The sequence below is a fragment of the Ranitomeya imitator genome, chromosome 1 (assembly GCF_032444005.1).
Source record: "Ranitomeya imitator isolate aRanImi1 chromosome 1, aRanImi1.pri, whole genome shotgun sequence".
In the NCBI taxonomy this organism is placed as follows: Eukaryota; Metazoa; Chordata; class Amphibia; order Anura; family Dendrobatidae; genus Ranitomeya; species Ranitomeya imitator.
This window is the reverse complement of record NC_091282.1, coordinates 581,632,830-581,660,274: the sequence shown is the minus strand read 5'-3', so window position 1 is coordinate 581,660,274 and position 27,445 is coordinate 581,632,830. Positions and strand designations below refer to the sequence as shown.

At 44.5% G+C, this 27,445-nt stretch overlaps 1 protein-coding gene across 1 annotated transcript in view; it reads left to right on the top strand.

Annotated features, from left to right (window-relative positions):
- Positions 1-26,043, top strand: part of HMG20B (high mobility group 20B) — a 740,474-nt gene extending 714,431 nt beyond the window's left edge. The window contains exons 9-10 of the mRNA XM_069767875.1: positions 19,147-19,279; positions 24,707-26,043. Coding sequence (XP_069623976.1) covers positions 19,147-19,279; positions 24,707-24,719 — 146 coding nt within the window. The 3' untranslated portion in view covers positions 24,720-26,043. The remainder of the gene's footprint in view (positions 1-19,146; positions 19,280-24,706) is intronic.
- Positions 26,044-27,445: the final 1,402 nt, after the last annotated feature.

Sequence of the window (27,445 nt, the reverse complement as noted above, 5' to 3'; positions counted from 1 at the left end):
TATATTTATACACTGGTCCTCCACGTCTTATTCGAATGAAAGGACTTGTCTAATTGCGTCTTCTGGAATAAAGAATATGGCAGCATCGGCATCAATGTCTTAATGTGATGTTTCACTGAATTGCCTTGTACTCTATATGCAGTGACAATGTATATATAAAATAATGTTAGTTATAATTATGCCTCTATAATGAGGGTAGAATACTATGTTTTGTATGATACTGTTGGTAATAACTAATAAATATTTTGTTAGAATCTATTTGACTGGTGATGTTGCATTCCTGCCTGAACGCGCGGTCCTGCCAGGCTCTTGCTGCGCCCCGGAGCTTTCGGCATGCGCACGATGCTGCGTGACGCCGACGGTCTGTGGCGTTGTGGTTGCCGGGTGGGATATGCGCGTCACATCCGGGGGAGGCTGCCATAATTCATTGGCGGCCGCATGAGATTTGAGAGTATTTAAAGCACGGGACAGGAGGAAGTGTGTGCCCCCTGACTTTGGACGGACCGAAACGGGCGTTGGGGCGGGCGCACACTCCCCTGACCCTCTACCATTTGCTGCGCATTCTGCACCTTAGAGTAAGTACTGTGGCTTATATATACATAGAGTAATGTATCTGGCTGGGACGCTTCTCAGCAAATAGTCACAAGCCATAGGTATGTGACATAAGTGGTGCAGGGCAGCTTTAAAGGGAATGTACCCTAGTTATAATTATTAATGATATCTGTATTTGATATTGGTTGGGGGTAGTGTGCCCTTAGGTTTATGTATTTCTCTATGGTTGTGATCTGACATACTCCTGTCAATCTTTTTAATGGTTCATAATAAAGATATTTAAAGTTGTATTGGACTGGTACATCGTTTATTCCCCAGTGGAATGTGTTTGTTGCTTTATTGATGTGTCCGCTTTTACAAAGTGTCCACAAGGGGGTTTATGATCTACATTATTTGTAATATTGAATAAGGTTTACAATCCCCCATAATATGTGGTTGTGTTGGTGGTTTATGAGCATTCTGTAGATAAGTCCCCGATGTAATCTGAAACATAAGAAGAACAAGTTAGATTTTGCTCACCCAGGGGAGGTCTGGTGTGGACCAGGTCCAATGGGCATCGCAGGTCCGGGTCCAGCGCCTCCCATCTTCATGTGATGACGTCCTCTTCCTGTCGCAGCTCTTGCGCAGGCGTAATTCTCTGCCCTGTTGAGGACAGAGCAAAGGGCTGCAGTGGGCAGGCGCCGGGAAAGCTCAGAGGGGCCCAGCGCCTGCGCAGTGCAGTACTTTATGCTGCCCTCAACAGGGCAAATCAGTACGTCTGCGCAGGAGCCGCGACAGAAGCAAAGAGGACGTCATCGCATGAAGATGGGAGGCACCGGACCCACGACGCCCATCGGACACGAACCGGAACCGCCCCTGGCTAAGTATAACTTAACTTGCTTTTCTTATCTTTCAGGTTACATCGGGGGCAGAATGCTGTAGATAAGCTCCTAATGGTGGTTGCCGCAGCTTATATGCAAAAAATGAGGTGACAGATTCCCTTTAACTATGGAAAGCCGCTTTATAAAGTTCCTTATTTTCTTTTTTTGCTGATATCACTTTAGACAGTTGGAACTATACAGTGAGGGATACAACAAAAGAAAGGTAACTTTTTTTATACACCACTTGTTTCAGAACTCTGTTTTGCTCAGTGAATTTGAATGATGTATAATGTGTCATAGGTGAGCTGCTGTCCCTCTTACACACTCACAATTTACAATAATGGTACCAACATTTGGAGTAGGTCTAGCAGAGTAGAAATTTCACAAAACTAACTAATGGCAGAAATGGCATTATGTGATAAGGCCACATTTCTATAGGATTGTTACAGAATGAAAGAGGCCGAACTTTTAAATTCCTATTTTGCATCGGTGTTCTCTAAGAAAGCAATTGTAACATCAACTGATCTTCACGGTGCCTTCAAAGGAATAAAATAATCCACATTATCTATAAACACAGAGATGATGAGGGAACACTTAGCTAATTTAAATGAATTTAAATTTCTTGGCCATCTGCGCACGCGCGGCATCCCGTGGCCATTTTCCTGAAGCACTGGGAAGCCGAGAAGAACCATCTGCGCACGCGCGGCCTCACAAAGATGGCCGCGCCCACCGATGAACGGCTGAATAGCGCAGATCGCGCTATTTTCCTTGATGCTGCGCAGTGGATTCGCCACTTGGACATGCGCACACCACTACGCCACCAACGGAGATCTGGGGGAGGAACAGCGCTGTCACCACGCCCATATGACCTGACCAGCGTGAGTGACAGCCCAAAACGGCGACTTTACAAAGGTATTTCGGCAGCATAGGTGGGGGAATAAAGGCTCCAAAATACATTAATGTAAAGCCCAGCTCTGCCCCTATTTAACGCTATTTTTAGCTCTTCTTGAAAAAACGGGGTGACAGGTTCCCTGCTTAGAGTCCATGACGGGCACTCACATTCATATTCTACTAATTACCGATATCTAACTGCTTACTCAGTGAATCTACATAAAGTATTATGTATGTCATTTTTATAGCCTACCCTCAAACACTTAGTTTAGTATGCGAACCCGCACATAGCATTAGTCATATCAGTTTTATGGTTTACTGTATCATTCTGTTTTACGACAGTAATAGGTGTTAACTTAGCGACCCTCCACAAAGCATTACTTATGCTATTTTCATAGATTACTATGTTACTCCGTTTTAAGCTATTATGTCACATTAATCGACTATTTGATTGCCTGTCTCCCCTATTGCTATAGGGGTTTATTTTTTCCCTACCTCCATATCCCACCCTTCCTTTCCATCCCTTCCTTACTTACCCTTTCCTGTTAAAGTTGAAAATCCCAATAAAATTGTTTGGAAAAAAAAAATTAGGCTGGTTTCACACTTGCGTTTAAAAAAAAAAACGCATGGTGAAAAAACGCATGTAAACGTGTGTAAACGCAGCGTTTTTTTGACGCATGCATTTAATGCATGCGTCCAAAAAACGCAGCGTTTACATGCGTTTTTGCATGCATTTGCGTTTTTTTTAACATTTCCCCCCAAAAAAACTAGGAGCCAAAAAAAGATAACCAGACACCACCAATGGGAATAGAGAGGGCGTATATGATTGTCTCTCTATATATTGACCCTAGGGGTACAGACATTTTAACAGCTTGCTACTGTTTCCGGTGTCATGATGGATCTTTCCATGGAGAGCTTTTATTTCAACCTGGATTTCAGCTTCAAGATTTTCCTGGCCTGTGCTTTTGCTTGGGAGCAAGACCGAAACCGCCAAAGATGGAGAAGAAGACAGCGTAGGCATTTTTGGAGGCACCCCATCATTGAAGTGCGTGAGAGCCGTGGAGCCTATCACACGCTCTATGCGGAGCTGAATGCCAACGCGGAGAAATTCCAGGATTACACGAGAATGTTGCAAGAATCGTTCCGGGATTTGCTGTCTCGTGTCCAAGGAGCCATACGGCGACAGGACACACGGCTCCGTAGAGCGATTACACCCGAGGAACGTCTGCTAGTGACATAAAGGTACGTTCCAAATCTAAACCAATGACAGTCCAAATTTTGGTTATGACATGTATTTTATGTGTTTTTTCTTTTTGTTATTTTTAAACATACCATAAAAAGAGTAGATTTTAATGGGTTTTTTTTTGTTTCTTTTTCTTCTAGATTTCTTGCCACAGGAGAGAGTTTTTCTTCCCTCCACTTCCAATACCGCCTTAGAATATCCACCCTCTCCGGAATAGTTGTGGACACCTGTCGTGCGTTATGGAATGTACTCCGTGAGGAGTTTATACCAGTACCCACCGTGGACATGTGGCGTGAAATTTCCGATAAATTTTTGAATGTGTGTGATTTCCCCAACTGTTTAGGGGCTTTGGATGGAAAGCACATCCGCATTATCAAACCTGCCAGAACCGGATTGGAGTTTTTTAACTACAAAAAATATTTTTCGGTAGTGCTCATGGCAATAGCGGATGCGGAGTGTCGCTTCATCGCCGTGGATATTGGAGCTTTTGGCCGTGGCAATGATTCCCAGACTTTCAAGAGCTCGGATATGGGCCGTCGGGTGTATGGCAACAATTTTAATTTTCCCCCTCCACAGCCTCTCCCCAACACTCAAGGCCCACCGCTGCCATTTGTTATGGTTGGGGATGAGGCCTTCCAGATGTGTGAAAATCTCCTGAAGCCATATTCAAGTCGGGACTTGGACCACACTAGAAGGATCTTCAACTACAGACTGACCAGGGCCAGAAGAACAGTAGAGTGCACCTTTGGCATTCTGGTTGCTAAATGGCACATTCTTGCAACAGCCATAAATCTAAAAGTGGAAACAGTGGACGAGGTGGTCAAAGCCTGTGTGGTTCTCCACAATTACCTCATTGCTAAGGAGCGCCCCCACATTGAACTGGATGAACCAGTTGCACACCCACTGCCTGATTTTCAGCATCACCCGATGCGGTCAACTGCAGCCGTTGGTCTTATGCGGGACCAATTTGCGGCCTATTTTGTTTCCGATATTGGACTGGTGTCATGGCAGGACAATGTTGTGTAAATGTCCTGTTGTATGTTTATCTTTACCAATTATTATATACTGATAAAAAATTTTCAAATTAATAAACTTGAGTGTTGTTAATGTAGACCATGTCTCCTATCTTTTTCCTCTCTAAACAAAGGTTTACCAAAGACGGTCAGTAGATATGTATGTCTATCATATTTTGTAATCCAAAACCAGGAGTGGGTGATAGATGAGGAGGTAATAGTTGTTATTTTCATATCCTAATTGACCTCTTATATGGTTGCACTCCCTATTTTGATTTACAAATAATAATATAAAACACTGGCCGCATACTTCTAATAATGGCAACCATGTTGATTTATTGGTAACCATGTTGATTTATTAGTAATCTTGTTGACGTCATTGCGTCAAGACTGAGACAATCACTGTCACGCTATCTATACCCATCAAGTCAAGTGTCATAAATAATGAATTCATGATAAACCTATACATGCTCATGAATTCACAATTTCTTACACCTGGCCAGGTGAGCATAGATATGTAGCGTGTGACAACCATTGTCACATCATTTGTTAGGTATAAAGAAGAGAATATGGTGAATATACAAAGCAGTTATCAACTCAATAGGTCAGGTGTCTTAACTTATGAGTTTTTGGACACCTGACCTGTTCAGTTGAGTACTGAACTTCATTTCCACCATTTTCTCTTTGTACTGTCACACTAGGTACAAAAAAAAGAGTATGGAAATAACTGTTATATTTTTTGGGCCAACTCATATCTGTATACTAAAAAAAAAACACATATAGATGTAGTCTTGTATTATACTAATGGAGATATGTTTTGGCCAAAAGAATAAGTGTGTGGCGAAGTTTATTGGTGTGTATTGATAGCGGTGATAGACACAATAAACCAAACATAATTGTTGCAAATTAACTTTTTTTTTATTGAGTTAACAAACAAATTTAAACATTTATTTTTTTGTACCGCGACGGGTTGTACCGCGACGGCTTGGGGTAGAGTGACGTAAACAGGGGGTGTTAAGAACTGAAGCCTGGCTCACCGTGGAGGAGGCAGAGGTGGCAGGAGAAGGGGCAATAAAACTGGAAGAGTCTGGAAGTTTGGGGATGGGGCTTAACACATGAGAGGCTTGAGACGCACTGGAAGGGTGAGACACAACAGACAATACAGACACATCGGTAGGTGATGGGGGAGGAATACTAAGAGTTTTTTGTTTTTTATGTGTTTTTGGAGTTTTCTTTTGTGTTTTCCTGGTAGGGGGATGTCTTGTTGGGCAAATATGTTGTTGCGTGTTGGCGGGAGACACGTCAGGGTCCGGCTCTACTATTTCACAGTCTGTTTCCATTGTGGATCGCTCGGCAACGCCAGAGTCCAACTGCATCGTAGTGGGGGGGAAACATAAAGCCCTGCCAGGGTCCTGGTGCATCGTTGGGGGGGGGAACATAAACCCCTCCTAGTTTCCTGCTGCATTGCTGGAGGGGGGGAACATAATGCCCTCCCAGGGTCCCGCTGCATTGCTGGTGGGGGGGAACATAAAGCCCTGGCAGGGTCCTGCTGCATCGGGGTGGGTCCTGCCTGGAAAGCCATGGCTGGGTCCTGCTGCATCTGGGGGGGCCGGTGCGATACGCCATGCCTGGGTCCTGCTGCATCGGGGGGGGGGGCAGTCCTATACACCATGCCTGGGTCCTGCTGCATCGGGGGGTGTCCTGCCCGGAAAGCAATGCCTCGGTCCTGCTGCATCGGGGGGGCCGGTCCGATATGCCATGCCTGGGTCCTGCTGCATCGGAAGGGGGCCGGGCCGAAAAGCCACGCCAGGGTCCTGCGGCATCATGGTGGCAGAGGAAGTCCAAGCCGGAGCAGCGGTTGTCATGGTGGTGGCCTTTGGGATGTCCAACAGCACTCGTCATCGTGTTGGCGCTGTAGTGGAGTACACCTGTGGATGGAATAGAGGTGGCCGTGCAGTGGTATGCAGCAGAGGTAGGAATGGAGGTTAATCATGACAGTGACGGCACAGTTGGATATGCCGCCACTGTCTGCTGTAAATTGCGACTCTGCTGCATAGCCTGCACAAAAGCAACATTGCAGGCCTGCATCACACTCAGCTGGAGATCAGGGCTAAGGTGTTCCGACATGCCCTGCTCTATTTGGTTAAAAAAATTATGAGCTGGCCTCTGGAGGTCGGCTTTAACTTGATCAAGGCTTTTGGTGACATCCTGGATCCTGCAATTTAAGAGGTTATGGGACACATCCATTCTGTCACCTAAAGCCTTGATTGCTTCGTGTAAAACCGAGCTCAAGTGCAAAAACTCGGGCATGAGTGACCTATCCGAAGCCCTCTGTCGCTGCCGGGATGAGCCCGCAAAAATGGGTGCAGTGAAAGAGGACTGCGAAAGGGGAATACCTGATGGGCCAGCTCCCTGGTCTCCAGTGAGTGTGGAAGGCCCACCTGCTGCTGCGCTGCTGGATGGCTGGGACGAGTCCGTGGCTGCCGGCTGAAGGACCGCTCCAGAACCTGGTGCGACAGTCATGCTGTGTGTGCTGTGAAAAAAGAAAACAGAAAATTAATACCAAAATATAACAAGACGGTACATCCTGTGGAATTTAAAATTACATATTATGTCAATGCAATACAACCGGAAGCATGTGAGAAATACTTACGTTCTCATGAGAAGAACTGGTCTTAAAAAGGACAGCACACGATGGTACTTGTACAGCCGGTGCCTTGCTCCGGAACCACTTGCAGCACGATTCTCTGCGCGAAGGTCCTAGTTGAAGCGGTCCTTCATGGAACGCCAACGTGTTCTTATTTTCTCCACTGTGAAATAAAAATAAAATATAATGGTCAGAAAATGGACTTTTGGCCGTGCTCTCTTGACTGTGTGTGATGAAAGAAACTCCGAAAAGTTTCTTTCATCACACACAGTCAAGAGAGCACGGCCAAGGTCTCTGCTGCTTCACACTGCATTGCAATACTTACCAAATGCATTACGGACCCGTGGCGGGGCATTCTCCCAGCCATCCCACAACGCTTGGGCCACCTCACTCCACAACCGACGGAGCGTACTGTTCACTGCGTGCTGTGGATCCCGGCTGTCCCACAACGGGACTCGCTCCTGGACAAGGGTGATCAGGAGGTCGTTATCTATCCGGTCATCGTCCCGTTGTGAAACCTAAAATTTAAAGAAAATCATATAAGTTTGCTCAATCACATTAGGAAAAAAAAATTAACAGAAGATGAGAAATGGCATGAATATGAAAGTCAACTCATAAAAGGATTCTACAAGAAAAATTAAAAGAAATATAAGGGTACAGAAAGGAAGATTCAAGAATATTACAATGAGGACAGTCTGCCTTGTATACATACCCGCTGCCGTCTTCCCACCGGACCTTGACTCCGCTGCTCCGTCCCTCTCTGTCCCTCAGTAGAAGTGCTCTAAAAAAAAAATCAAATTGTCACATGTGTCGATGTGACAGTCAATACTTACCAAGCTGACGGGCCAAAAACTAACCTCACTCACATGATCCACTTCTGACTGACGTGGCTCAAACTCCTCATGAGATGAAGACTCTGCAGAAGACATTCTGATGCATGTTGAAAGAAAAAAAAGGAAGAAATTAGGACATGTAGATCCAAAAAATTGAAAATAAAGGCATTGGCTAGGATATACTCACATTGCTCTGGGTCTTGTCCACCTAAATGCGTCCTGGCAGTGTCTTGTCTTCTTTGGAGTCTGATGAGAAGTGACCAGAAACTTCCCCCAACCTCCCCTTTTAGGGGGAGGCTTATAAGTGTCTAGACAACCTTATCTAAATTCTAGTCAACCTTAACTAAATTGAAACGCATGCGTTTAAAAACGCATGCAAACGCATGCACAAAAAACGCATGCGTTTCCATTGACTCCAATGTATTTTTTGACACAAAAAAAATGCATGAAAACGCATGCGTTTTTATGTGTCAAAAAAACGCCTCTCAAAAATACTACAAGTTGCATTTCTGAAAAAGAACGCATGCAGTAAAAAAACGTATGCGTTTCAAAACGCGACCAAACGCGTACAAAAAAAGCATGCAATTTCAATGTTAAATATAGGAAAAAAACGCATGCATTTTTTGTGTGCAAAAAACACTGCAGACAAAAACGCAAGTGTGAAACCACCCTTAGAACTACAGAATGGGAGGAATATAATTAAGTAACAGCACCTGTGAAAAAGACTTGGGTATACTAATATATCACAGACTGCACATGAGTCAACAGTGTGATGCAGCAGCAAAAAAGACAAACACAGTTCTAGGATGCATTAAAAGAAGCCTAGAGTCTAGATCACGTGAGGTTTATAATTCTCCCTTTACTCCTCCTTGGTCAGACCTCATCTGGAATACTGTGTTCAGTTCTCAGCACCACATTTAGAAAAATGACAAAAGACTGACTGGCACTTCCAAGCTAGTGTGAACACATGCATACTAGGAGCAGCCATCTCCAAATACAATAAACAAAAAATAGTTGCACTTTGTAGTGCTAAAGCATGTCAATATGAAATGTATGAAATATGATAAGCAATACTGCTTCTGGATACAATAAAAAAAAGAGACGCTTGGTACATAATTTGGCCAATTCATGCATGCCCAGCAGCCAACGACAAGGCAGTCTCAGATCTCCGGGGTCCTACGTGTCTAGCGTGAATACTTCTCGAAGACTGAAGTCTGAATTTCTTGGTAGTTGTGAATACCTCTCTTCAAAGCCTGAATTTATGGATAGGTAGAAAAAAATCCTCAGGTGACCATTAGTTTGTTAGGATGGACAAAGTGCAATAGTGCAAAATGTATGGTTGTAGTTCACACCATGGGATGTGAGTAAATGGTGCCAAGAGAAAGGAGGTGAGAAGAAGGTATGGTAAATGATAGCCAAAAGGCAGTATCAAAGGTCAGTGGTAGCAAGTAACTTCCACAATAGACAGAAAGAGCGCATACTGTACTGTATGCTGTGTCAGCAGTTGATGATGGTAGGTAGAGAAATAAGTGCCCCAGTGGGTATACACCCACGCCGTGGGTGTACCAACTGCTGGCTAACAGAAAGTAAGTATAGCAGCATGTGTGAGGCAGTGACCAGTGTCACATGTGAGGGTCACTATGTGTCCCCCACAGGATGCGGGATGCTCATGGAGGCATATTGAGGCCATGGAAGTGCATTGCAGTCACAGGCATAGCTGCGATTGCAATGCAAAATAAAAGTAAGTGTTGGTCTTGGCCAAGCTATTTGTCCAAGGCAGATTTAAGAAAACCTGCTCTGGGCTTTTATTTTTGAAATGGCTTACAGGATGGTAGTGGGGAAGTCCATTTCTTTCCCGGCCAGGTTTTACATATTGCCTATGGCCATAGGTTCCTTGTGTTAACCCCTTCACCCCCAGACCTTTTTCGTTTTTTTTCATTTTCGTTTTTCGCTCCCCTCCTTCCCAGAGCCATAACTTTTTATTTTTCCATCAATATGGCCATTTGAGGGCTTATTTTTTGCGGGACGAGATGTACTTTTGAACGATACCATTGGTTTTACCATGCCATGTAACAGAAAACGGGAAAAAAATTCCAAGTGTGATGAAATTGTAAAAAAAGTGCAATCTCACACTTGTTTTTTGTGTGGCTTTTTTGCTAGGTTCACCAAATGCTAAAACTAACCTGCCATTATGATTCTCCAGGTCATTACGAGTTCATAGACACCTAACATGTCTAGGTTATTTTTTATCTACCGTAAGTGGTGAAAAAAAATTCCAAAGTTTGCTAAAAAAAAAAAAATGTGCGATTTTCCGATACCCGTAACGTCTCCAATTTTCGTGATCTGGGGTCAGGTGAGGGCTTATTTTTTGCGTGCCGAGCTGGCGTTTTTAATGATACCACTTTGGTTTAGATACTTTCTTTTGATCGCCCGTTATTGCATTTTAATGCAATGTCGCGGCGACCAAAAAAACGTAATTTTGGCGTTTTGATTTTTTTTCTTGCTACGCCATTTAGCGGTCTGGTTAATCCTTTGTTTTTGTTGATAGATTGGGCGATTCTGAACGCGGCAATACCAAATATGTGTATGTTTGATTTTTTTTTTATTGTTTTATTTTGATTGGGGCGAAAGGGGGGTGATTTGAACTTTTTATATATTTTTTTTTTTTTTTATATTTTTAAACACTTTTTTTTTAAATTTTGGCATGCTTCAATAGCCTCCATGGGAGGCTAGAAGCATGCACTACACGATCACCTCTGATACATAGAGGTGAAGTACAGATCACCTCTATGTAGCAGAAATGCAGGTGTACTTTGAACGCCGACCACAGGGTGGCACTCAAAGCAATCGGCCATCAACAACCATAGAGGTCTCAAGGAGACCTCTGGTTGTTATGGCAATGCACCGCTGACCCCCGATCATGTGACGGGGGTCAGCGGTGCGAGCAATTCTGGCCGGGCGGCCGGGAGCGCTAGTTAAATGCCGCTGTCAGCGCTTGACTGCGGCATTTAACTAGTTAATGGGCGAGGGCAGATTGCGATTCAGCTCGCGCTCATTGCGCACACATGTCAGCTGTACAAAACAGCTGACGTGTCGCGGCTTTGAGGTGGGCTCACCGCCGAAGCCCACCTCAAAGCAGGGGATCTGCCAGCTGACGTACTATTCCGTCAGCTGGCAGAAAGGGGTTAAAAAAAACAAAAACAAAAAAAAACCTGAAGCAGAGGGTTGGGTGTGTCAGTTTGGTTTTGCAAGTGTGCAGAGCAGAAGTGTCTGCAGAGCTCCGCCTGAGTGAGGTAACAGAGACAAGCGGAGCCAAAAGGCCAAGTAAAGCCAAAAGGTCTGGCACCCACAGGGTACGCGGAAGTGCTGTCGCCCACGGCAACCGGTCTCGGAGGTGGACTGGCGTGTTTACCGGATGCGATCCGGAGCATATCGTGTGCTGTGTATTTCGGAGTTAGACATTAACCCCTCTGTGACCTTAGACGTACTATCCCGTCGAGGTGCCCTGGGCTTATCTGACCCTGGACGGGATAGTACGTCATAGCCGATCGGCCGCGCTCACGGGGGGAGCGCGGCCGATCGCGGCCGGGTGTCAGCTGCTTATCGCAGCTGACATCCGGCACTATGTGCCAGGAGCGGTCACGGACCGCCCCCGGCACATTAACCCCTGGCACACCGCGATCAAACATGATCGCGATGTGCCGGCGGTATAGGGAAGCTTCCCGCAGGGAGGGGGCTCCCTGCGGGCTTCCCTGAGCCCCCCACAGCAACGCGATGTGATCGCGTTGCTGCGAGGGTCTCACCTCCCTCCCTGTTTCCTCCAGCCCCGGATCCAAGATGGCCGCGGATCCGGGTCCTGCAGGGAGGGAGGTGGCTTCACAGAGCCTGCTTAGAGCAGGCACTGTGAAGGCTGCAGCGCTGCATGTCAGATCACTGATCTGTGATGTCTTCCCCTGGGACAAAGTAAAAAAGTTAAAAAAAAAATTTCCAAATGTGTAAAAAAAAAATAAAAAAAAAAATTCCAAAATAATGAAAAAAAAAAAAAATATTATTCCCGTAAATACATTTCTTCATCTAAATAAAAAAAAAACCCAATAAAAGTACACATATTTAGTATCGCCGCGTCCGTAACGACCCGACCTATAAAACTGTCCCACTAGTTAACCCCTTCAGTAAACACCGTAAGAAAAAAAAAAAACGAGGCAAAAAACAACGCTTTATTATCATACCGCCGAACAAAAAGTGGAATAACACGCGATCAAAAGGACAGATATAAATAACCATGGTACCACTGAAAGCGTCATATTGTCCCGCAAAAAACGAGCCGCCATACAGCATCATCAGCAAAAAAATAAAAAAGTTATAGTCCTGAGAATAAAGCGATGCAAAAATAATTATTTTTTCTGTAAAATAGTTTTTATCGTATAAAAGCGCCAAACCATAAAAAAAGATATAAATGAGGTATCGCTGTAATCGTACTGACCCGAAGAATAAAACTGATTTATCAATTTTACCAAACGCGGAACGGTATAAACGCCTCCCCCAATAGAAATTCATGAATAGCTGGTTTTTGGTCATTCTTCCTCACAAAAATCGGAATAAAAAGCGATCAAAAAATGTCACGTGCCCGAAAATGTTTTCAATAAAAACGTCAACTCGTCCCGCAAAAAACAAGACCTCACATGACTCTGTGGACCAAAATGTGGAAAAATTATAGCTCTCAAAATGTGGTATTGCAAAAAATATTTTTTGCAATAAAAAGGGTCTTTCAGTGTGTGACGGCTGCCAATCATAAAAATCCGCTAAAAAACTCGCTATAAAAGTAAATCAAACCCCCCTTCATCACCCCCTTAGTTAGGGAAAAATAAAAAAAAAATTATTTATTTCCATTTTCCCGTTAGGGCTAGGGTTAGGGCTAGGGTTAGGGTTGGGGCTACAGTTAGGGTTGGGGCTAAAGTTAGGGTTAGGGTTTAGATTACATTTACAGTTGGGAATAGGGTTGGGATTAGGGTTAGGGGTGTGTCAGGGTTAGAGGTGTGGTTAGGGTTACTGTTGGAATTAGGGTTAGGGGTGTGTTTAGATTAGGGTTTCAGTTATAATTGGGGGGTTTCCACTGTTTCGGCACATCAGGGGCTCTCCAAACACGACATGGCGTCCGATCTCAATTCCAGCCAATTCTGCGTTGAAAAAGTAAAACAGTGCTCCTTCCCTTCCGAGCTCTCCTGTGTGCCCAAACAGGGGTTTACCCTCACATATGGGGTATCAGCGTACTCAGGACAAATTGGACAACAACCTTTGTGGACCAATTTCTCCTGTTACCCTTGGGAAAATACAAAACTGGGGGCTAAAATATAATTTTTGTGGGAAAACAAAAAGATTTTTTATTTTCACGGCTCTGCGTTATAAACTGTAGTGAAACACTTGGGGGTTCAAAGTTCTCACAACACATCTAGATAAGTTCATTGAGGGGTCTAGTTTCCAATATGGGGTCACTTGTGGGGGGTTTCTACTGTTTAGGTACATTAGGGGCTCTGCAAACGCAATGTGACGCCTGCAGACCAATCCATCTAAGTCTGCATTCCAAATGATGCTCCTTCCCTTCCGAGCCCTCCCATGCGCCCAAACGGTGGTCCCCCCCCACATATCGGGTATCAGTGTACTCAGGACGAATTGGACAACAACATTTAGGGTCCAATTTCTCCTGCTAACTTTGGAAAAATACAAAACTGGGGGCTAAAATATAATTTTTGTGGAAAAAAAATATTTTTTATTTGCACGGCTCTGCGTTATAAACTGTAGTGAAATACTTGGGGGTTCAAAGCTCTCACAACACATCAAGATGAGTTCCTTAGGGGGTCTACTTTCCAAAATGGTGTCACTTGTGGGGGGTTTCTACTGTTTAGGTACATTAGGGGCTCTGCAAACGCAATGTGACGCCTGCAGACCATTCCATCTAAGTCTGCATTCCAAATGGCGCTCCTTCCCTTCCGAGCCCTCCCATGCGCCCAAACGGTGGTTCCCCCCCCCCCCCACATATGGGGTATCAGCGTACTCAGGACAAATTGGACAACAACTTTTGGGGTCCAATTTCTCCTGTTACCCTAGGGATAATACAAAATTGGGGGCTAAAAAATAATTTTTGTGGGAAAAAAATTTTGTTTTATTTTTATGGCTCTGCATTATAAACTTCTGTGAAGCACTTGGTGGGTCAAAGTGCTCACCACACATCCAGATAAGTTCCTTAGGGGGTCTACTTTCCAAAATGGTGTCACTTGTGGGGGTTTTCAATGTTTAGGCACATCAGTGGCTCTCCAAACGCAACATGGCGTCCCATCTCAATTCCTGTCAATTTTGCATTGAAAAGTCAAACGGCGCTCCTTCCCTTCCGAGCTCTCCCATGCGCCCAAACAGTGGTTTACTGCCACATATGGGGTATCAGCGTACTCAGGACAAATTGGACAACAACTTTTGGGGTCCATTTTCTCCTGTTACCCTTGGTAAAATAAAACAAATTGGAGCTGAAGTAAATTTTTTGTGTAAAAAAGTTAAATGTTCATTTTTATTTAAACATTCCAAAAATTCCTATTAAACACCTGAAGGGTTAATAAACTTCTTGAATGTGGTTTTGAGCACCTTGAGGGGTGCAGTTTTTAGAATGGTGTCACACTTGGGCATTTTCTATCATATAGACCCCTCAAAATGACTTCAAATGAGACGTGGTCCCTAAAAAAAAATGGTGTTGTAAAAATGAGAAATTGCTGGTCAACTTTTAACCCTTATAACTCCCTAACAAAAAAAAAATTTTGTGTGACATATCTCTGTGATTTAATTGCATAAAAATTCAAAGTTTGAAAATTGCGAAATTTTCAAAATTTTCGCCAAATTTCCATTTTTTTCACAAATAAACGCAGGTACTATCAAAGAAATTTTACCACTATCATGAAGTACAATATGTCACGAGAAAACAATGTCAGAATCACCAGGATCCGTTGAAGCGTTCCAGAGTTATAACCTCATAAAGGGACAGTGGTCAGAATTGTAAAAATTGGCCTGGTCATTGACGTGCAAACCACCCTTGGGGGTAAAGGGGTTAAAACATGTTTTGTTTTGAACTTTGCTGGGTCACTGCCTCATCACTGCACAGTGTGGAGACCACTGCACTACACATGTTACGGTAAAAAGTCCTTATCCATGGTATGAATGAGGTGGTCACATTGGGAATACTTAACCCCAACATGCGTTTTGCGTGTTATCTGTACTGGCTTCTTTGGGGAATATGACAAAAGACTGACTGTCACTTCCAAGCTAGTGTGAACAGATGCATACTAGGAGCAGCCATCTCCACATACAGTAAACAAAACTGAGACACTTGGCACATAATTTGGACAAATCATGCATGCCCAACAGCCAATAACTTCAGTCTTAGAGAGGTATTCAGACTAGACACATTTTAACCCCTTAACGACCGCCGATATTTTTAACGGCGGCAGTCGGTTTTTACCGACCCCAGTGTTGCGATCTCCGTTATTAACAGTATAACGGTGACCGCCAAAAAAAGTCTGATTTTCCATTTAATTTTTCTCTCCTCTGATGTGATTACACATCAGAGGAGAGAGAAATAGGGTCCCCCCATCCTCCCCCGGTACCTCCAGAGTCCCTGGATCCCCTCTGTGAAGTCCCCCGGGCCACTATCATGTACTTCCGGGAGAAAATGGCGGGCGCATGAGCAGTGCTCCCGCCGAGATCTGCTGGCGGCAGCCGACAACATTAGGAAGTTTTTCCTATTGGTTCATTTTGATCACTGTGATAGAGTCTATCACAGTGATCAAAATAAAAAAGAAAATAGTAAATCAAACCCACCCTTGATTACTCTCTTAGGGTACCGTCACACTGGAACGACGTTGCAGCGATACGACAACGATGTCGATCGCTGCAGTGTCGTTGTGTGGTCGCTGGAGAGCTGTCACACAGACAGCTCTCCAGCGACCAACGATCCCGAAGTCCCCTGGTAACCAGGGTAAACATTGGGTTACTAAGCGCAGGGCCGCGCTTAGTAACCCGATGTTTACCCTGGTTACCAGCGTAAACGTAAAAAAACAAACACTACATACTTACCTACCGCTGTCTGTCCCCGGCGCTCTGCTTCCTGCACTGACAGTGAGCGGCCAGCCGGAACGCAGAGCGGTGACGTCACCGCTTTGCTTTCCGGCTGACCGGCGCTCACAGCCAGTGCAGGAAGCTGTTTGTTTTTTTACGTTTACGCTGGTAACCAGGGTAAACATCGGGTTACTAAGCGCGGCCCTGCGCTTAGTAACCCGATGTTTACCCTGGTTACCAGGGGACTTCGGGATCCTTGGTCGCTGGAGAGCTGTCTGTGTGACAGCTCTCCAGCGACCACACAACGACGCTGCAGCGATCGACATCGTTGTTTACCCTGGTTACCAGTGAAGACCGCTGAATCGGCGTCACACACGAAATAAAGTTTCAAATGATCTGCTACGATGTACGATTCTCAGCGGGGTCCCTGATCGCAGTAGCGTGTCAGACACAGCGAGATCGTAAGGATATCGCTGGAACGTCACAGATCGTGCCGTCCTAGCGATCAAAGTGCCACTGTGTGACGGTACCCTTAGGCTGGTTTCACACTTGCGTTGGGCAGAGCTGCAGAGGGCTGCATAAATCCTCTGTTAAGCCCCGCCTACTGCCGCACCTCTTCCATTCAGCTCCACCTACGTCGGCATGCGTCCTGCATATCTATCTTTAACATTGGGTACGCAGACCATGTGAATGTCCCCGCATGCGACGCTGCGCCGATTTCAACAAATTGCAACATGTTGCGTTTGACGCAGTTCGGCGCAGGGTCAAAACGACACATGCGGAGGCATCCGCATACATTTACATGGCCTGCGTACCCAATGTTAAAGTTAGGTACGCAGGATGCATGCCGATGTAGGCGGAGCTGAATGGAAGAGGTGCGGCAGTGGGCATGGGTGTGGCTTAACGGAGGAACTACGCAGCCCTCCGCAGCTCTGCCCAACACAAGAGTGAAACCAGCATTAGTTAGGTAAAAATAATAAAATACAATTTTTTTCATTTTTATTTTTCCATTAGGGTTAGAGTTGGGCTAAAAGGGTTGTGGTTATGGTTGGGATTACAGTTAGGCCGGTTTCACATGTCAGTGGCTCCGGTATATGAGGTGACAGTTTCCTCACGTACCGGAGACACTGACTCACGTAGACACATTAAAATCAATGTGTCTCTGCACATGTCAGCGTGTTTTCACGGACCGTGTGTCCGTTTGGAAAACACGGAGACAAGTCAGTGTTCGTGGGAGCGCACGTATTACACGGACCCATTAAAGTGCTTGTGGTCCACTTTCCACCCCTATGGGAGGTGGAGCCGTATATTCATCACTGTAATGGGCGGCACCACGTGACCGCTCATACAGGAGAAGCTGCGGCGAGGAGAGGAAGCAGCGAGGGAGCCGGGTAAGTATTTTATTAACAGCGGGGGGGGGGGGGGGGAGGGCGCACAGGGGGTGGGAGGGGGTTGGGGACAGGGATCTTTTTTTTTAACACCAAAAAAAAAAAAAAAAAATAATTATCCATATCTTCTATCCAGCGAACGCTGCTGGAGAGAAGAAATGAATGGCGGCTTCAGCACCAGATGCAGGGGACAGTGCTTAACTGTAGCGCTGTCTCCTGCACGGTGCGTGTGGAACCCAGTCGGCACATGGGCGGCACACGGATGCCGCACATGTGCCACACTGATGTGCCACGTGAGCACACTGACACACGGATAATTCCGGTACCGATTTTTCCGGTACCGGAATTATCTGGACGTGTGAAACTGGCCTTGGGGTAGGAATTAGGGTTAGGGGTATGTTAGGGTTAGGTTTGTGGTTAGGGTTGGTATTAGAGTTAAGGGTGTGTTAGGGTCGGAGTTAGAATTGGTGGGCTTCCACTGCTTTGGTACATCAGGGGGTCTCCACACAGGTGGATGAAGCAACTGGGTGAGTTGGAATAAAGTTTTTATATTCAAGTGCACTGCAGTCACATATTGTGTGGGGACCGTTGGATAGATAGAAGCCTACCTTTCTTGTTACGGGACAGGTTAAAGGGAACCTGTCACCCTGTTTTTTTCAATATGAGCTAAAAATAGCGTTAAATAGGGCCTGAGCTGTGCTTTACAATAGTGTCTTTATTGTCCCCTGATTCCCCACCTTTGCTGCCAAAATACCTTAGTAAAGTCACCGTTTTTGCCTGTCAATCACGCTGGTCCGATCAAATGGGCGTTGTGAAATCACTGTTTCTCCCCCCGCTCCTCAGCGTGTCTGACGTAACGTGATCTGTGAATAGCTCAAGATCGCGCTCTTTTTTTGCAGTTGCGCAGTGCATTCCGTTCTTGTGCATGCGCAGTATGTATTGCCCAACAGTGGGCAAACCATACAAGACATCATTGCGCATGTGCCGGTTTTTTACTGTAACCTCTGTGCCCCGGAAGTCTCGGTATGCAAATTTGCATATCCAGACTTCCGGGGCACACAGGTTACAGTGAAGAGCTGTGCATGCGCAGTGATGTGCTGTATGCTGTGCCCACAGTTGGGTAAAGCATAATGCGCAGGCGCAAGAGCGGAATGCACTGCGCAGGCGTGAAACACTACGCCAACGCCGGGAAGAAATTTCTTAGGGAATAGCAAGAGGTGGGGGAGAAACAGCGATTTCACAAAGCCCATTTGACAGGACTAGCGTGATTGACAGGCGAAAACGGCAACTTTACTAAGGTATGTTGGCAGCAAAGGTGGGGAATCAGGGGACAATAAAGACACTATTGTAAAGCACAGCTCAGGCCCTATTTAACGCTATTTTTAGCTCATATTGAAAAAACTGGGGGACAGGTTCCCTTTAAGCTCCTTTGCCTACATCATACATGCGCATCTGACCTGTGATATACATGCAATAATGGGTTCAGGAAAAAAATGAAGGAAATGTAATGGCTAAAAAAAGTAATTACGATAGAAGGTTTAGGTTAGGTCTTCTTCCACAGTCTGTCCATAGTGTACAGATTTAATTACATTTAAATGTTGCTTTACTCTCCAACTGTATAGGAACAGGAGAGACTCCTACAGTGGGGAATCTTGATGTTTATATGGCTAAGCTCCACAGTGTTATTGAAGGCAACCCAGTTCAGCACGAGAAATTGGTCATCCGGATTAAAGAGATCCTTTCCAGAATTAATAGGTGAGATGATAAAAACTCAAGGTGAGGTGGTCTGGAATTACCATTATTAACAGAAGCTTTCCTGCAGGACATATTGTGGGAGATTTACCACCCACAGATGTGCAGATATGCAATATGACGTACACATATGGTCAAAATTGTTAGTAACCCTTGTTTAATGACAGAAATACCCACAATGGTCACAGAAATAACTTGAATCTGACAAAAGTAATAATGAATAAAAAATCTATGAAAATGAACAAATGAAAGTCATACTTGCTTTCCAATCATGCTTCCACAGAATGAAAAAAAAAAAATCTCATGAAATAGGCGTGGACAGAAATAATGGCACTCTTAACTTAATATTTTGTTGCACAACCTTTTGAGACAATCACTGCAATCAAATGAGACAGGTATTTTGGCCCGTCCTCAAGCGTGAGCTGCTCCAGTTGTTTCATATTTGAAGATTGCCTTTTCCAGATGGCATGTTTCAGCTCTTTCCAATGATGCTCAATAGGATTTAGGTCAGGACTCAATGGCCACTTCAGAATAATCCAATGTTTTCCTCTTAGCCATTCTTGGGTGTTTTTAGCTGTGTGTGTTTTTGGGTCATTATCCTGTTGCAAGACCCATGACCTGTGACTGAGACCAAGCTTTCTGACACTGGGCATCACATTTCTCTCTAGAATCCTTTGATAGTCTTGAGATTTCACTGTACCCTGCACAGATTCTAGACACCCTGTGCCAGATACAGCAAAGTAGCCCCAGAACATATCAGACCCTCCTCCATGTTCGACAGCAGGGACAGTGTTCTTTTATTGATATGCTTCATTTTTACCTTTGTGAACATAGAGCTGATGTGCCGTACCAAAAAGTTCCATTTTCTTTCATCTGTTCATAGAACATTCTCCCAGAAGCTTTGTGGCTTGTCAACTTGTAGTTTGGCAAATTCCAGTCAGGCTTTTTTTTATGATTTTTTTTTTTTCAACAATGGTGTCCTCCTTCGTTTTCTCCCGTGAAGTCCACTTTGGCTCATACAACGATGGATGGTGGAATCTGACACTGATGTTCCTTGAGCTTGAAGTTCACCTTTAATCTGTTTAGAAGTTTTTCTGGGCTCTTTTGTTACCATTATTATCCGGGGGGCATGGTTTGCATGGGGAACGGAGTAGTCCTGCTTCACAGGCGCTCCTGCAGTTTCCCCTAATAAAGCTCCAAAAAAGCATACTAAAAGTGAAGAAATTGATTCCAAAGCAGCTACAATGATGTCAGGATTCACCCACAAGAAAAAACTGGATCCCATGGGTAAAAATCCTCTTTCGGGACCAAGAATCAAGAAGGGCCACAATGGAGGCCTATCTACATCTAGGCCTAACCAGACCAGACCTGTAGCGGCGGCGCCAGACCCACACTATACCCCAGGCAAAACCCAAACCATTCATATTATCCATTTCTTTGATTTGTCATTAGTTTACTTCCTGCAGCCACATCCAGGGAGGCTGGCTACAGTCCCATGGATCTTAAATTTCTGAATAATATGTGCAACTGTAGTCATAGGAACATCAAGCTGCTTGGAGATGGTCTTCTAACTTTTACCTTTAACATGTTTGTCTATAATTTGTTTACTAATCTCTTGAGAACTCTTTCCTTTGCTTCCTCTGGTCCATGTTGAGTGTGATACACACCATGTCACCAAACAGCACAGTGAGTATCTGTAGCCATATATACAGGCCCACTCACTGATTCCACTGATTCCAAGATTGTAGACACCTGTAACGCTAGATAGTGGACACACCTTGATTTAACATGTCCCTTTTGTCACGTTATTTTCAGGGGTACCATCATTTCTGTCCAGGAGTATTTCCAGATTTTTTTATTTTTTATTCTGTGGAAGCATGGTTGAAAAGCAATGTCTGACTTTCGTTTGTTGATTTTTATAGATTTTTTATTTATTACTTTTGTCAGTTTCAAGTTATTTCTGTGACCATTGGTTTTTTTAATCTCACTACACGAAGGGTACCAACAATTTTGACCACGTGTGTAGTTAAGGCCCCTTTCACACATCAGGATTTTGCTGTCAGGCACAACAGGCGAATTTTGAAAAAAAAATGCTCAGGCAAAAGTTGCTGCCTGATCTGCTTTTTTCTCACAGACTTGTATTAGTGCCGGATTGTGATGGATGGCCTAATATTTCCTCCATTTTTTTTGTGCCGGATCCATCCAAAATTAGTCTTCCTGCGGCTGGAGAAAATGTACAGAGGAACGCTTTTTCTGTCCGGCGAAAAAACGCACCGCGACAGACCCGGCAATGGATCTCTCTCTTTCTCTCTCCCTCTCTCTCTCCTCTCTCTCTCTTCTCCCTCTCTCTCTCCTCTCTCTCTTCTCTCTTCTCTCTCCCCTCTCTCTCCCCTCTCTCTCTCCCCTCTCTCTCCCCTCTCTCTCCTCTCTCTCTCTCCCCTCTCTCTCCTCTCTCTCTTCTCCCTCTCTCTCTCTCCTCTCTCTCTTCTCTCTCCCCTCTCTCTCTCCCCTCTCTCTCTCCCCTCTCTCTCCCCTCGCTCTCTCCCCCCTCTCTCTCTCCTCTCTCTCCTCTCTCTCTCCACTCTCCTCTCTCTCTCTCTCCTCTCTCTCCTCTCTCTCTCTCCTCTCTCTCTCCTCTCTCTCTCTCCTCTCTCTCTCTCCTCTCTCTCCTCTCTCTCCTCTCTCTCCTCTCTCTCTCCTCTCTCTCTCCACTCTCCTCTCTCTCTCCTCTCTCTCTCCTCTCTCCCCTCTCTGTCCCCTCTCTCTCTCCCCTCTCTCTCTCCTCCTTCTCTCTCCTCTCTCTCTCTCCTCTCAAATTCAAATGAGCTTTATTAGCAGGACTAAGTACATGTTAGCATTGCCAAAGCATATGGTAAAAATACGGGGGTGGGGGAGGGGGGGCATATAGAGGTCCAGGGAATATCAAATTCCTTTTAGAGGATAGGGGATGTTTCCAGGGTGGGGTATAGGAGTCCATGACATATCGGGCTCTTTAGTCGGGGGATAGGGATATGTCCAGTGTTGGGGTACGGGAGTCCATGACATATCAGGCTCCTCTTAGTCTGTGGCAGGCACTGACATATTCCGCTGCTACGGCCACTGCACTTTCCTCTTCCCCCAGTATTATCGGCCTCTCTCTCTCTCCTCTCTCTCCTCTCTCTCTCTCCTCTCTCTCTCCTCTCTCTCTCTCCTCTCTCTCTCCTCTCTCTCCTCTCTCTCTCTCCTCAGGAAACGGATCCAGTGGAAAACGGATCCGTCGCATCAGTTTTTCACAATTTACAATGGATCGTTTTTTTTTAAAAATTAGCCAGATTGTGCCTGACAGCTAAAAACTGATGTGAGAAAGGGGCCTAAGAAGTTTTAGACGTACTTTATGGTTCACTAGACACTTTTAGGAAGTGCATAGAAATAGCTATGGTTAAATGTGGCAAAATTACTAAATGCGTGCTCCAGCTTTTGGCAGCAAAAAAATGGTCTAAGAATAATAGAACTAATAGATTTAAGTCTTACGTTTACGTTATCTAACAAACCAGATTATTAAGAGTACATTTATACTGGCTGATTATTGTGAACAGACATTTCTAGGAGTGCTCATTTCCTAATCATTTCCTAATAATTGTTACCACCATCTTTTCAGTTAGTCACTAAAAGGTATCAACCACTGAGGACTCTCAATTCTAAATATCTTTCATTTCCTAATCAGTCATTGTGAACAAACTGTCAATCATGAATTGATTTTTAAAGGTCATCTGTCAGCAGATTTCTCTTCCAAAATTATTTATATGCACATGTAGCTGTTTGGAAGACAAGTCCATCAATACCTTTACATGGCAAGTACTTTCCTCTGTTACTGAGAATTCAGCGTTTGAATTTATATACAAATGAGACTGAAAATGTGAAGCCTTCGTTACTCGAGCTCTTTTTTCTGCCCAGCACTGCCTCCACCTGCTAGACTGACTTATGATTTTCTGAGTCAAGCAGGAGGCGGTGCTTGGCGAAACTAGAGAGGGATTGACAGAGGCTTTATCTCTATCGCCTCATTTTGCATATCAATTGAAACATACTACTGTAACTTTAGTATTCATAAGTCACTATGTATAGTTATATATACTGCTCAAAAAAAATAAAGGGAACACATAAATAACAGAATATAACTCCAAGTAAAGCTAACTTCTGTGAAATCAAACTGTCCACTTAGGAAGCAACACTTTGACAATCAATTTCACATGCTGTTGTGCAAATGGAATAGACAACAGATGGAAATTATTGGCAATTATCAAGACACTGAATAAAAGAGTGGTTCTGCAGGTGGGGACCACAGACCACATCTCAGTACCAATGCATGAGATGGACTCTACAACCCACACAATTGGCTCAAGTAGTGCAGCTCATCCAGGATGACACATCAATGCGAGCAGTGGCAAGAAGGTTTGCTGTGTCTGTCAGCGTAGTGTCCAGAGGTTGGAGGCACCCTGTGCTCTTCACAGATGGAAGCAGGTTCACACTGAGCACGTGTGACAGACGTGACAGAGTCTGGAGACGACGTGGACAAAGATCTGCCTGCAACATCCTTCAGCATGACTGATTTGACAGTGGGTCAGTAATGGTGTGGGGTGGCATTTCTTTGGAGGGCCGCACAGCCCTCCATGTGCTCGCCAGAGGTTGCCTGACTGCCATTAGGTACTGAGTTGAAATCCTCAGACCCTTTGTGAGACCATATGCTAGTATGCAGGATAATGCCAGACCTCATGTTGCTGGAGCGTGTCAGCATTTCTTGCAAGATGAAGGCATTGAAGCTATGGACTGGCCCAGCCGTTCCCCAGACCTGAATCCGATTGAACACATCTGGGACATCATGTCTCGCACCATCCACCAACGTCACATTGCACCACAGACTGTCCAGGAGTTGACGGATGCTTTAGTCCAGGTCTGGGAGAAGATCCCTCAGGAGACCATCCGCCACCTCATCAGGAGCATGCCCAGGCGTTGTAGGGAGGTCATACAGGCACGTGGAGGCCACACAAACTTCTGAGCATCATTTCCTTGTCTTGAGGCATTTCCACTGAAGTTGGATCAGCCTGTAACTTCATTTTCCACTTTGATATTGAGCATCATTCCAACTCCAGACCTCTGTGGGATATTAGTTGTGATTTACGTTGATCATTTTTAGGTTTTATTGTTCTTAACACATTCCACTATGTAATTAATAAAGATTTATAACTGGAATATTTCATTCAGTGATATCTAGGATGTAGGATTTTAGTGTTCTCTTTATTTTTTGAGCAGTGTATATGCACACAGACAGGCAGTCATCTGCTGTATGCAATGCCATTGGTCATTTTGACTGCAGTTTGGGAGTGGAGCTTTTATTCATGTTTGTTTTTGTTTTGTTTTTTAAATCCAACTGAAGCTTTTTATTTTGTTTTGCAGTGAACATCTGTAATTTCTGGTTCTAATGGAATAGAAAACCCAAGACTGTGTAGTTTGAAGTGGAAGAACACCAAGTGGCTATGCATCAAGATGGTCAATTTGCAATTAGTAAATATTCAGTGTATGCAGGAGTGAACACACCAGCATGTTAAAATAATTATATGACAATAAGTCCTCAGCATGTGGTTTGGTTACTCGGGTCATGTGCGCATATAGAGGATTTTACAGTATCTGCTGCTGTGTACATGACACCTTACACTTTTTTACCTGCAATATAAATGGTTTTTTTTATAATGTCTGTTAACATACATTGTACAGTCATTTAGTTGAGGATTTTTAATGTTGAAACTACTTTGAAAATCTGAAGCCTATGTGCTGCTTGTGCACATGGTTCAAAGTCTTCTCTAAGGGTACCGTCACACAGTTGCATTTTGATTGCTACGACGGCACGATCCGTGACGCTCCAGCATCGTAACAATATCGCTCCAGCGTCGTAGACTGCTGTCACACTTTGCAATGTATGACGCTGGAGCGATAATTTCATGACGTATGTGCGTTGTAGAAGCCGTTGGTTACTATGCGCACATCGTATACAATATCGTGCACACCTTTGTTACACCATGCGATCATGCCGCCACAGCGGGACACTAGACGACGAAAGAAAGTTTCAAACGATCTGCTACGACGTACGATTCTCAGCGGGGTCCCTGATCGCAGAAGCGTGTCAGACACAGCGAGATCGCTGGAACGTCACGGATATATCGCTGGAACGTCACAAATCGTGCCGTCGTAGCGATCAAAATGCCACTGTGTGACGGTACCCTTAGGCAAGAACTCAAATTTCTTATCATGGCTCAAATGATGGAGCTACTTTGGAGAAGGTTATTCTCACCAATACCAGAATTCAGTGACAAATGCAGAGGTGTCAGACCATATAGAAGAGAGAACTAAGTGGTAAAGGCATTGTTGTAAGGTATCATTAACACTTGCATATTTTCAGGACTATTTTGTTTGAAAGGAAACTGTTGCATTGAAAAACGCTGTTTACTTGCACACATCCTGGTAATCTGCAGATAAATGTTAATTATTATTTTTTTGTAGGACACCAGCTCACTTTATGTATTAGTAAGGTAAAACCAGAGTTTTTCTGAGGTTTTGACTTATCAATGCTGATCAAGAAATCCTAGTGTAAATAAGCCTTAGGCTGCAGAAAATTGATTTGGCAAAGAGAATAGTGCCTTAACATTGATTTTGATTGACTATGCAGTTGTTTATTCCCTTTGCATGGAGAGTAAATCATATGTTCAAGAAAAGTAATAAAATACTATAACATTCTAGATATCCAATAGATTTGCTTGCCGCCTTAAGAAAAAAAACAAAATGTATTTGTAACTTAACCCTTTTTCGACATTGGAAATAATAAGATATTGACTTGAGATCTCGGTGGTCTTCTCAAGCTGTGTGCCCCTCGTTCATTTACCCTCTGTCTTTAGTTGTAGTGGGGTCTGACTATTGCTACCCCATTCCTTCCATAACAAGGGCTTATCGCTAGGGTCAGGCAGGGATTAGGTTCCTGCTCGGCGATAGCTGCAGAACCTATATATGGATGGTTAGGGAAGACAGGGTGATTTTTAGATCTGCCTAGGGGTCCCCACTTCCCTAGTGTTTGTGTTCCTTCCTCCCTCTAGGAAGCTAATCTACCCAAGTCCAGACTGTACAATCTGGTCCTAAAAGACAAGCCATAAAAGATCTTATTGCTAAGAGTTTTGAGAAGGGACATATCAGACCTTCATCTTTGCCGTGGCGACAGGGTTCTTTTTCGTGAAAGCGAGAGATGGCAGTCTCCGAACCCTGTTTAGATTTCCGTGAACTGAATCTAATTACTATCTGATATCCATATGCGCTTCCTCTGGTTCCTGACTTATTCAACCAGGTGGTGGGAGCTAAGGTTTTCTCCAAGTTGGATTTATGGGCGGGGGGCAGGGGCTGACTGGCACATTTTAGCCTGGAGGGCAAGCACACAGCAGTGGCCCGTGAGTAGCAGCCCATCCTTAAAGGTGTTGTCGGATCTTAAGCTACATATCTACAGTCACTATGTGTGAATCCTCATATCACGCGCACTGTGCGCTGTGAGGATTCTCCGGGGCCTGCGCCGGAAACAGGTGGTCTTGTGACTGCAAGCATGTGATATATATATATATATATATATATATATATATATATATATATATATACATATATATAAAATATGACACACACACGCACAGTCCCACTGTATAATCACACACACACAGCCTCACTGTATAATCACACACACAGCCTCACTGTATAATCACACACAGCCCCACTGTATAGTCACACACACGCGCACAGCCCCACTGTATAATCTCACACACACACACAGGGCCGGACAGGAACAAAAAAGCAGCCCTGCCACAAAAAAACCCCACCAGTCCACATACTCAAACACTCGCCACCCCCAATCAGTGAATTTTGCTATACTTTGTCCTGCCCTTCAACACTCCTCTTAAAGGCGTTATTTGAAGAGCCACATGTGAATGGCGCCGTAGTGCGCATGATCGACCACAGGTCCATTTACATGGTGCTCTGTAGAGCTCCAGCTCTCGGGATCATGGGGGTCTCAGCGGTTGGACCCTGGCGATTCCAAGTTCTCGGCATAGGAGATTACTTGGGATGATAATCCATTTAAATGGATTTTCCAATTTTTTTTAAATTTTC